Source organism: Coptis chinensis, chromosome 5, assembly GCF_015680905.1.
Source record: "Coptis chinensis isolate HL-2020 chromosome 5, ASM1568090v1, whole genome shotgun sequence".
Classification (NCBI taxonomy): domain Eukaryota; kingdom Viridiplantae; phylum Streptophyta; class Magnoliopsida; order Ranunculales; family Ranunculaceae; genus Coptis; species Coptis chinensis.
In genome coordinates this window covers 83,269,460-83,281,853 of record NC_141460.1, presented here as the reverse complement: position 1 = coordinate 83,281,853, position 12,394 = coordinate 83,269,460, and the positions used below count along the sequence as shown (strand labels likewise).

The 12,394-nt window shown below is 33.3% G+C and overlaps 1 protein-coding gene across 1 annotated transcript in view; it reads right to left on the bottom strand.

Moving 5' to 3' along the window:
- The window catches only part of LOC147499389 (uncharacterized), a 93,433-nt gene that overhangs the window by 428 nt on the left and 80,611 nt on the right, over positions 1 to 12,394 (bottom strand). Inside the window, exons 5-7 of the mRNA XM_086561209.1 lie at positions 1,146 to 1,308; positions 815 to 1,029; positions 637 to 738 (exon numbers count right to left, since the gene is read on the bottom strand). Of these exons, the coding sequence (XP_086417335.1) occupies positions 676 to 738; positions 815 to 1,029; positions 1,146 to 1,308 (441 nt within the window). The 3' untranslated portion in view covers positions 637 to 675. The remainder of the gene's footprint in view (positions 1 to 636; positions 739 to 814; positions 1,030 to 1,145; positions 1,309 to 12,394) is intronic.

The following is a 12,394-nucleotide window of genomic DNA, read 5'->3' as shown; positions in this document are numbered from 1 at the left end:
AGATCTCAGCTTCTAAACAACAGAAACATAGGTCACACTGTCACAGCCGAGCAATCAAAGAGAGACGATTTTGGGCATCCCAGGCTAACCATCTAAAAATCTCTACAGCTAAAGACTTTTAGTTCATCAATTGCTTCCCCTACATTATGAAATATACAGGTAACATTTGCCCTAATATTCGGGCTAATTAGCGTTTGCAAATTGCACCAGGAATTACTATAAAAACTTTTTAATATTCAAAACTAGAGGATTTAATCAAATTTATAGTGTATCCAAAACTAGGGTAGAGGATTCATCATAGGCGATAATATGACATCTAGACGTGATGCACAACGGGTAATTCGAGCCTAGACGATATGCCAAAGCGACTTAAACACTCATGGTTTTTGATCTTAAACTTGAGTTGTACCAGTATGCAAACCGTCCTACGCATGGTTTTTTCAAGTCTTTAAACCTATTTTCAATTCTTTAAACCTATAGGCCTAACATCTCTAGGATAGTATAATTTTTTGAATTCTAGTTCTAATCTAAAAAATAATATAAAAAAATTAAGAGGGATTGAATATAAATTCAGTGATGTAAAGTAGGTTTTCTAAATTAAAGTAGTCTATGCATATGTATAACATAGAAACTTACATTGTGTATGAAACGGGCAAGTTGCAGCACGAAGTTCACTTAATTAAGCTCATCCACAGAAATCCCATCCATGTTCAGCTTACAAATAAACCAGAGACCATTCTACACACAATTCAAAATTAAGTGAACTAAGTCCTTCTCTACACTAACAAAACTGGAAAGTAAAAGAATGTATTACCTTGGGATTCTCTGGAAGAGAACAGAGTTGGTATTCCGTGATGTTATATCCAATTTTATGATTCCCTTCACAATAGTCCACTGTCTGCTTGAAACCAACTTTGACATCCTTAAATACAATGTCTTCCTTGACACCAGCAATCCAACGTCCCTTAACATCGGTGGATTGAAGTTCAAAAGGGTGACTGGTAAAGAAATATTGAACTTGGGACATTCCTTATGCAAAAAAAAAATTAAATAAAAATGTGTTTGTAAGAAAAAATAGAACTATTTAACTTGGGATAAATATAGGATCGCTACAAAAACAGAAGTGTTTATAAGAAAAAAGAAACCTGCAAGATCCTGAGGATGTATGGCGTAGACATTGTCGACCTCCTCGATAAGGCAATAATCAATCAGTTCATCCATAATCTTCTTCTTCAAATAGTAGTCAACCAACATTCCCTCTGATGGGCAAAATGAATATCCCAGCCCAAGTAACTTTTTCATTTCTTCCTGCATGCACCATCCAAAACAGAGTTTTAAACATAATAAATGCAAAATCTTCAATGATTTAACTCTGAAATCTAATTGAGCACCATGAAATCTTCTTACCCTTGTCTGTGCAGATTTGAACTTGCGAGTTTCTTGGACTCGATCGTAGCTCTCAGTACACATTTGAGCATATACTTCATCATCGGTATATTCATCAGTAGTACCCTTAAGTAAGTACTTCTTCTTCTTCTGTGCATCTCGAACTATATACATACATACATACAGTCAATCAATCTAAAATTAACAAAATAACCACAATATTAAATCACATACTCCTTATCTCTTCTTCCTCGCTGATATCGTCCAAGAAATCATAATTAATATAATACAATGCTTCTATTTCGGCCTCTGTTAGCTCCTTCTTCTTCTTCACTCTTCTCCTCTTCACCATTTTGAAAGAAGCCACACCAAAAACAGGACCAAGTGGGAAGGAGAGATAACGTACAGCAATGGTTGAAAGATGAACCAGGGAGAAAGAAGAAGATTTTTTTTTTCGATAACCCAAGGGAGAAAGAAGAAGATAACTACGTGAGAGTCGTGGGAAACAAACGACTAGTATACTTACGATTATGCCCATAACATTTTAATTAAGTTATTTATAATATGGGGATATAATAGTAATAAACCGCATTTTGATCTTAAACTTGAGTTGTACCAGTATGCAAACGTGCTCTTTAAACCTATTTTCAATTCATTAAACCTATGGGCCTAACATATAATTTTTTGAATTCTAGTTCTAATCTAAAAAATAATATAAAAAAATTAAGAGAGATTGAATATAATTTCAGTGATGTAAAGTAGGTTTTCTAAATTAATTTAAATAATATGAATCTAATTCTAATTTCAAGTGAGAGAGTTTTTTGTAAATTGTTTTAAAAAATAAGGTCTGATTAGAATAATTAAGGGAGATGGTTCTAAAATCTTAAAATAGAAAATTAGAAATACTATGTTATGTTCGGTTGAGAAGTGTGTCTCCTAAAGATCCCGCTATCATATAGTGTAGAGATTCTTCTTTGTCAATCTTTGAATCGCCTCATTTTGCAATCTTCGTACCCTTTGTCCCGCAATGCCATTATGCAAAAGCCTTGATTAGGCAGACTCGTTAATTTGGTAGCATGTCAATGAGTTCTTAGGGAATGTCAGTCATATACTCAAATGAATCTTCTATCGCTTCTAAAATACTTTTGCCCAATTTCTTGAAACTGGGTGTGATGCTATTTTTCCATGTCCAGTCTTGATTCGGTGAATTCATTCAGTCCGTTATTTCAAGCATAAATAGATAATTTGAGGAAAGAAATCAATTCCAGTCCGTTGTATATATATCCTAGGTGTGTTTGTTATGATGGAAACACAATGGAAAAAGGAAAGGAAAGGAAAAGGAAAATAAGAGTGGCCCACTTTTTTCCATAGTTTTAAGGCGTTTGTTTACCCATGGAAAGGAAATGAGCTTTTCCATATGGAAACAAATGGAAAAGGTTTTGTGTCCTTAACTAACTCCTGAAAATTTTGTGGAAAGGAAAGAAAAGGAAATAGATATATAGGGACTTACTACTAATACACCCATGACCCAACAATACAATTATTCATTTCCATAGCTTTTGCAAACAAACATGATTATTCCTTTTCCCAGTTTTTACTTTCTTTTCCCCAGTTTACCAAACACATACCATTTAAAATTATTTCCTTTCCATTCCATTCCATACTGGACCACCCATTTCCTTTCATTTCCTTTCCATAAGTTAAAATTTAACAAACACACCCCTACTCTCTAGTCTCTACAAAGCTTTGGACTATAAACTTTCATTCATTTAAAAACCACGGGAAACCTCAAAATTCTCTGTATATACTATGCTCTCGAGACTAGATTTTATTTGTGAAGGCAAAATATATTCAGATTGAAGCATGTTTAACACATATTAGTTTGGCATTCATCACTGGAGGCTATGAAAATCTCACCAGTTCTAATGGAAATTAGTTTGAAGCACACTTATTTGCTTCATCAAATATCTCAAGTGAGAAAAGTTCGATACATAAGTGCTTGCGACAAGCTAGAAGACTTCGTGAACGTTCTTTGTGATCTCATTTGGATGCTGTGACTGCAACTATTTTAGTTTTATTTGGATTCAATCATCTAATTTTCATTTTTTCGTTGGTGAGAAATATAAATGTAATTGAGAGTAGTAATATAACGAGTTTATCATCCAACACAAGAACTGAACTATGTAAAAGAGGAAATGAGAATAAAACCGATAGTGGGATATATACTAATAACTTTATAGGCGATTTGTCCAAATACCAAAGAAAGTGTTCATGTGGCCAAAATTACAGTGAACAAAAACCGCATATATCGAAGAAGAAGGTTATTGAGAAGTGTAATGATTTACATTACCAACCTGCATATCTATACTTTTTGATCAATGGTTTAATTGACACCGCGTCAAAAAAATAGCAACAAGCTACACATCCGGTGACACAACTTCCATACGTGTGACACAATTTTCGATTTCAATGATTAATGGATTTCTTCATATTGTTCCTACATAGCAAGAACAGCAGAAACATAAATACAAACATTCATCCACCTCAACCTCCTCTTCTAGTTGGCATATTGAAGAAGGAGACTAGTAGTGTTCAACTATCAAATACCTTAAATAAGTTTTATACAGAAAAAATTGACTGCAGAAGGCTAAAACCAAGATAAACTAAACTAATTCCCTTCACTAGATTGTCCATAGTGGGGAAATAACACACTCCAAATAACACACTCCAACATATTATCTCTTGCAGTCAACTAGGATTCTGCTCATACTACTCATCCCATGCACACTCTAGTATTCTTCCTTCTGTTCCCAAAAAAACATATTACCTTTGAATAGTGATATGCATTTTGTTATCCAGTTTAACAAGCAGGACTCTTTTCATTATAACTTCACAATAATTAGTATTGCAACTTCAAAGACTAATGCTACAGAGAGTGTAGTTATAGCTATACCCTCTTCACTCTATTTTTCAAGGCTTCACAGAGTCTCCAATTTGTTGTAAACTCTAATACTAATTACGAAAAAAAAAAATCCAAATCCAAATCCTTAGATATATATTATAGCTATACCCTCACCAATCTATTTTTTGGAGCACTCATATAGACTTCAGTTTTTTCTAAACTCTATTACTAATTACGAACAAGTATGATATAGTGTGTGTGCCAAACATTCAAAAAAACTGTACAAGCCCTAAACCTGACTAGTGTCCCTCACTCTATTCATATTTTCCACCATGATCCCACATTCAAGTTTTCTTCCTTTTTTTTCCCAACAAAGACATTAGTTTTGAACAGAGATACGCATTTTGTTATCACTTTCAACAAGCAGGACAACTAAAGCCTACAATTAGTTTGCTACACCATATCAAAACACATAAGAGCTTCATTATTGTTAAACACTCTCTATGATACGCCCAATATTTATGACATTATCACCATAGTTTTCCAAAAGTAGATACAGAACATTAAAATCTCACAGTACTAATTCTCCAAACATAATGCCAAATTCAAAATTCCACAAGCCTAAACTTCAAATTCTACCATCCAAAAGTACAAAGACTCCCACAATAACATGATTTCAAAATAATTAGCGAATACAAAAGTCCTCCCCTCTTCACCTTCTCATTAATTTCACAACAGTTCAATGGAGAAGCCTACAAAACATTTTTAAAAAAGAACAAAAAAAAGTTACACATACATAATTTTAGACTAATACACTTAAAATATATATATATATATATATATATATATATATATATATATATATATATATATATATATATATATACTCTTTATATATATATATATATATATATATATATATATATATATATAAAGAGTGCTTACTACTTAGTTTTTAGTTTTTCCTTGATTTTTGAAGGTCCATTTTGTACTTTAATGTGAGATCGTGTTAAGTTTCAATTTTAGATCAAGGTTTATACTTGACCTGAACATTATTAGACTATTATTCAGTATGGAATGAATTAAACCACCTTAATTGATCTAGCAATATGAGTATATACAATGTTGTGATTTCCACTATAACATATCTGAATGAACATTTGTATTCAACTTGAAGATCCTTTGTTCTCTAAATAAATATCTTCTTTCTAGTCTCATGTCTTTGGAATTTTTTTCGAGTTTGGATTTTTGTTTTTCTAATATAGGGAGTAAAGCAAGCTGGGTGCCGTCAATCGAAATTTTAATCAAAGAAGATGGCAACTATTTGCAAATAGTTGCCATCTTCTTTGATTAAAATTTCGGATTGACGGCGCCAGCCCAAATGGTAAGTTTGTTTAGTTTGACATTGTCATTTGAAACTACAATGCTCAACATCAATTTTATGGATTGTGATGGCGTAGGCATGAATATTCATGATAGTATTCTATTGTGATAATTGTCCGTTGTTATATGATATTGGTTTTCATAGCACCCATTTTTTAAAAAACCAACACATTTCAGCAAGTGTGTTCTTTTTAACAACCAGTATCAACTTCTTCTCCCCTATATAAATCTTGGGAACGGTTTTAGTTATCTCTTCATCGACTCACTTTCTCTCTACTTTGAAATAATCAAATCATTGGAACTATTTATCTGTTAAACCCTAACTACGATATTTTTTATTGGAACTTTACTTTATAAAATCTATGTTTCACATTTCTCATTCTATCTCTAGAGGGTTACTTGGTTATCCCTTAGAAATGAAAGGCATGAAAGGCAAAGGGCTAAACCCAAACTGAATTAAAGGCCTTTCATATAGTAGTAGATTACATTGTATATAGATATTGTTCTTTTCTAAATGGTGCCATCAATACTTTTCTAGCGTTTCATTAAATTAATGGAGTAGGTTGTATTCGACTATCAATTGTTTACATATGTGTTTACTCTTTTTATAGCTTTGGTTTTGAATGTATAGTCGTCATGGAAAAACAGACAGTAGTGGAATTGCATCAGGAAAGGTTACGAGAGTTGCTTCACGCACAAAGGGCTAAGGAAGTTAAGGCATGTTTTTCATTGTGCTTCATTTAATCATATTGTTTGTAGTACTTAGATTTGGCATGACATCCTATAACTTTTTAAGGTGGGATGAAGTGGGTTTGGGTTAGATCTCAGATTGTTCATTTTAAAGCTAATTACTTGATATGGGTATGGATTCAAGTTAATGAATTAAAAACAACCTAATAAGATCCAACAGTGTTTGTCAAAATATTTGAGTTAGTAACATAATGAGGTTGTTTGCAATTTGATAGAGTTCACCTTTCAAAGAGCAAGGTACTCAAAGTGCCAGAGGCCATATTTTTGAAAATACAAGTAGTCGAGGAATTGAGGTCAGTGTGTATTTGAAACTGTGCTGCTTTAGGTAAAATTTTCTGCTCAAGGCTCACAAGTCACTAAAGTTTGTCTTTGTTCACAAATTAAAAACGTTGAAAGCAAGGGTTCATAATAAAGTTTTACATATATTGCTCAATTGTAGTGATATGGTCCCATATCACTGCAATGTAAAACATATTGGTTGGCAACTTTTGAGGGAATGTTAGGTCAATGATTATCCCAACAGATTGATGTGTATTTCATTGTAAGGAATGCATGGATATGATTTGTTATGCAGTCTATAAAACAGGGATTTAATGCACGCAAGTTTTGCTTATCCCTATATTTGTCAGTGCTTTTGATTCAATATTTACAAAGTTGGGTTAAGGTGGGGTTCTCTTTGATGCCACCTATCGTCGTGGTAACATTAGCCTTTTTATTTTGTTACGCAATATGAGAAAATTAAAGGCTTTTTCCATCCTTATGTATAGCCAGCAAATGCGGTTTCCTGTGTATTATGTTTGATATGTATGGACATAAAATATATATATGCCAAAATATTCCAAGGCAAACTAATACAGCTGATGCCTGATAGTCTAAGTTCTATTGAGAACGTAGAGTGCATTTTAGAGGCATGTTGTCTATTAGGATATGTTAGGGTAGTTATGTCTTTCTACTAGGTACGGCTTGCATGGCCCAGATGCATATATAGCTAAGGATACTCACTTTTGTGTGACCAACTTTTGTAATCTTTTTTTGTACTATTCGGTAAGATAACATAGTATCAAAGCATGATCCGTGGGGTCCTCATGTTTCTCGTCCATGTTTTTGTTGATTCTTGATGGGTCGAGTTGATCTTCTGAGTAGTGGTCTGTGAGACTTTGGCAGCATAAAAGATGTTTAGTTGGTGGAGTATTGTGATATATTTTCCTTGGCTTTGCTTCTGATTTGAACAAATCTCGGTCCTTTTGAGTGTCTTGTGTATTGTTTTATTTCTTTTTTTTTGGAAGGTCTGATTCACTCAAATCTTTGGAAGCAATGTACAATTTGTTCAAATGGAGTGATAGTTAAAAGAAAGCTTTCATCTTTATCTTCATTGTGGACGGATTTGGTTCGATTGTGACATATGTATTCTCAGGTTTGATTATGTTAAGTTACTTTTTGTTTGTAGTGGATTGATGATTATTGATTTTGTGAATTGCTAAATACCGTACTTGAGAATATGGTTGGTTGTATTGAGTATCTTTGGAGGACTGAATTTTAGCAACCCTTGGTTGGATTTGAATGGAATTTGATTGGTGTTGTTGGTGCTTCCTTGAATATTTCTCATACGTGTTTGCATTATGGCGGACAATGGTGATTCATTACGTGGTATTGGTCAGATTCTGGATGGCACAAACTATCCAGTTTGGGCCAAGATGATGAAGTTTTTCTTGATAAGTAGAGAATTAGTGTGGGACATTATCACTGGCACATTTCTTGAACCCCTTGATGACAAGCAAACTGATTATGTCAAAAATAAGACTAAGTGGGAGAGGAACAGTGCTCAGATTATTACGTGGATTAACAACTCTGTTCACAAGACCATTCAAATATAGTTGTCTAAGTTTGACGCTGCTAAGGAATGTTGGGATCATTTGCACACGATTTTCAATAAGTCAAGTTATGCTAAAGAGTTTAAACTAGAGATTGACATCAGGGCGACACGTCAGGAAGACCGAAGTATTCAGCAGTTCTATCACAAAATGACAGCAATTTGGGATCAACTCGACATGATAGACTCGCATGAGTTGTTAGCTTTCAAGCCTTGTGCCGATAAAAGGAAGTGGCAGAAACTCTTCCAGTTTTTTCTTGCTCTTCGAGATGAATTCGAATCGATTAGGGGCTCTATTTTACATAGGAGTCTTGGGAGTCCTTTACATGATCTTGACACTATTATAAGTGAATTACTAGCTGAGGAGGAAAGACTGAAAACTCAACCTGGTCGGTTGTCTACTCCGCTGACTCCGACAGTTTTTGCAACTCCTCATCGTCAATTTAGTAATTCTCGCCATTGGAAGCCTCGTGGACCTCAGCCTAGTGATGAGTGTCAATATTGTCATGAACCGGGGCATTGGGCCATTAATTGTCCTAAACTTGGAAGGGGTGTCCAGATCTCTCAACACCAACGTAATCCACCCATTTCGAATCCGACACTTCAATTGTTGTCTCGCTCTCAAGTCTCAGCCTACTACTTCAGCATCAGATAATGAAGTTGCAGCTTTGACTTCACAGTTGTAGGTAATGCAACAACTTTTGGACAAGCATGTTGCAAGATCATGTTGTTGTTTTTGTCGAATTACATGCTCTTTCATAGTCTTCTCTATTCAATACGTGTATTGTGAATATTTCCTTACTTATACACCAAATTATCGATAATCTGTATCCCAATCCTGTTAAATTTTTAGATGTGTAATTCACAGTTTGGCATTCCCCTCTCAATGTATCAGAAATCACTTATTTTGATTACTGTTTTATTTATGTTAGATGAACAACTCTTTTTACTGGTAATGGGCCTGGAAGAGATGGGTTTTGGGCCCGTTCTTATAACGACATGTAAGTAACCTAACTTATATATAGTAGAGTGTTTTTCATTTTCTGTCGACTTGTCTTTTAAAGTTTTAATACAAGCTTCAAAAGTATCACCTTTGCTGAACAATAGCAGTGATCCACATAGATGGATATAGGGGGATGCGTGTGGGGGCGGTCGCACCTCCTAATATTAGAAAAGCTCTACTACCACATAACTAATTTTCAAATTTTTCGAGAATATAATCAACAAGTATGAAAAAAAAACTAATAAAAAATATTCTAATAAACCAATTTTTATTTTTCTTTTTCTTTTTGCCCTTACAAAATTATCATTTATCATTTATTTTGAATCCAAAACCATTAAAGAGTGACAAATGTGTCTTTAAATGTTTGATGGGTTAATGAGTCTAAAACAAATAGCCAAAGGCCTAAAGCCCAACCGGTCAGTTTGTATAATTCTAATCACGTATAACAAACCTGTAAGCTCTCCCTACTTTTTTTCACTCTCAATTCTTAAACAAGCGTCAGACCTCAACCCAAAACAAAAAACAAAAAACAAATTCAGAAAGGACTTGTGGCGTTATTTGTTGCTCGCTTGTTCTAATTATTTGTAAAACTCGTTATCATTATCAATAAAATTTTCACTTGAAAAAAAAAACGATAATTTTTTACTTTCAATGTTAATCTTTTATAGTTTTTTCTATATGATAGTAGGATTATATAGTCTTATAACATTATAATAAGTTAACAATTTGTTAAATTGTTATAGACTATATATATATATATATAGTCCTTATCTAAAAAGTAGCTACTTAAGTTAATTTAAAAATTAAGTACGTAAGTAAAATTTCACCTAAAAAATGAATTCAACCCTAATATTTTGTGGTTATGAAGCACTCATCATAAAGATTATCTCTACAAAATTTCAATACATTTGGAAACCTTTAACATAGATAAAAATTGTTGTTATCATTTAAAAATATATATAATGGTCCAGAAATATCAAGTTTTGTAATCATTTTTTGTCAATGTTAGAGGTTTCCAAATGAGTTGAAATTTTGTGGAGATGATCTTAATGTTAAGTATATCATATCCACAAAAAATTAGTGTTGAATTAATAGTTAAGTATATATATATATAGTAGTATCAATTAATGGTTTAAGTGCTTAATTAGTTAACTCCATCAGTCCATATTAAATTCTTAGTAGTCAACGCACTCTAGTTTTGTGAATTGAAATAAATGCTTAATTTTGTTGATCTTTATTGTTTAGACCTTATGAAAAAATAAAATAAAATAAAATAAAAATTGCGTACTTTTGTTTTTTGGGGGTGGAGTGGGGTGTACACATAATCTCGCATCTCCTGGCTTAGAATCTTGGCTCCGTCCCTGTAGTGACCTACAACAATTGTATGGATTCGTTGCCAGCTGACGTTTTGCCTCTCATTGAGTACATTGGAACCGAATATACGTCTTATCCAGCGAGTGATTTTGCAATAATTGCTATGTTAAATTGTTATGTTCATCGTTTCCTTAGTGTTGCTATTAGAGTGAGGCCATGCAATATTTTGGATTATCCCCTACGTTTGCTGTTTCGTAAGTGCTTTAATTTAATGGTTTTTGTTTCTTTTATGCAAATGTAGTTATGTTTGTGTTGGTTATGATATTTGTTTTTTTTATGCACATAGAACGAGCAGGTTATCGAGGAGCTGATAGAATGCGACTTAATCCATTGCTATTTTTTTTTTCATTTTCGTTTTCACAATCGATTTTTCCCCAATGTTAATTTAGATAATTTTAGTGAGGAACATTATGCAGTCTGGGTCCCAACAGGTTCTTGTAAACTAATTCTTGGTACAATTGATGGTGAAGCTATCCAGCTTGGTTCTTCTCAAATGTTTAGGCTTTACGAGTATTGCACCGATTACACTAGGTGTCCTGTAATTTGAGAAATGGAGGTATTCACTCTCGAAAGGGGGCAAGTTCTCTATCCTGTCTTGCCTGGAAACCACCCCCACATGGTACGTTCTTATTTTCTTACTACTAGTTATTGTGATATTTTATTATAGAGGATAAATAATTTGTTATAGTTGTTTTTATTGGTATTTGTTTTGGTAAAATGTAGGATAGGATTATGTTTTGGTAAAGTTTGTAGGTGTACGTATCACCTAATATTTACTATGAACTTGGTAATTGTCAAAAAACAAAAAACAAAAAAATAACTATTTGAGTTAATATGCTCAATATTTAGTCGATGCGCATCCAATTATAAAATTATACCTGTATTATTTGTAATAGAAAATAGATTTTGAAATGTAGGCAAAGAATTTAAGGAATGGATGGTTGACAAGGTTATCTTACTAAATAGTACAAAAAAATATTACAAAAGTTGGTCACACAAAAGTGAGTATCCTTAGCTATATATATATACATCTAGGCCAGGCAAGCCCTATATGGTAGAAAGACATAACTACCCTAACATATCCTAATACCCCCCCCCCCCCCTACTCATAGTAGGAGTAAGTACAATCACGAGTTTGCATACAAACTGGAAAAGGTGTAACCAGAATCCTCACGAGAACAGGAACATGAATTGTATGAGAACACGACCAAATACCTACGACCAGGGCCGTCCCTGAGTTTTCAATGGCCCTGTGCAAACAACAAAATGTGGCCCTCTTCCAGTCTTCCATCAATACAAAATGGATCATCGAAATATTGCTCTTCTCTCATTTTTAGCTGCAAAATCATCAATGAAGCTTTGAAAGTTAATTTTATCTAAAAATTCATTTTCAATAGATATTAACGCTAGCTTATTTAGTCTTTTTTGTGACATAATCGATCTAAGATATGATTTCAATCATTTTAATTTTGAAAAACTTCTTTTTGCAGACGCGACAATAACGGGAACAGTCAACAAAATTCTATAAGCTATGCTTATTTGAAGAAGAATCAAAAGTTAGGTGAATAAGTAATAGAGATTGATCAAAGTGAAAACTAATACAAATCTACAATTATAAAGAAAGAAATTTTGAGAACGAGAGAATACTAGATGATCAGAAGGTAAATTAAGGGGTTTTTTTTTTTTTTACTCTTTCTTTTGTATTTGAGGGGTGACTCAAGCAACA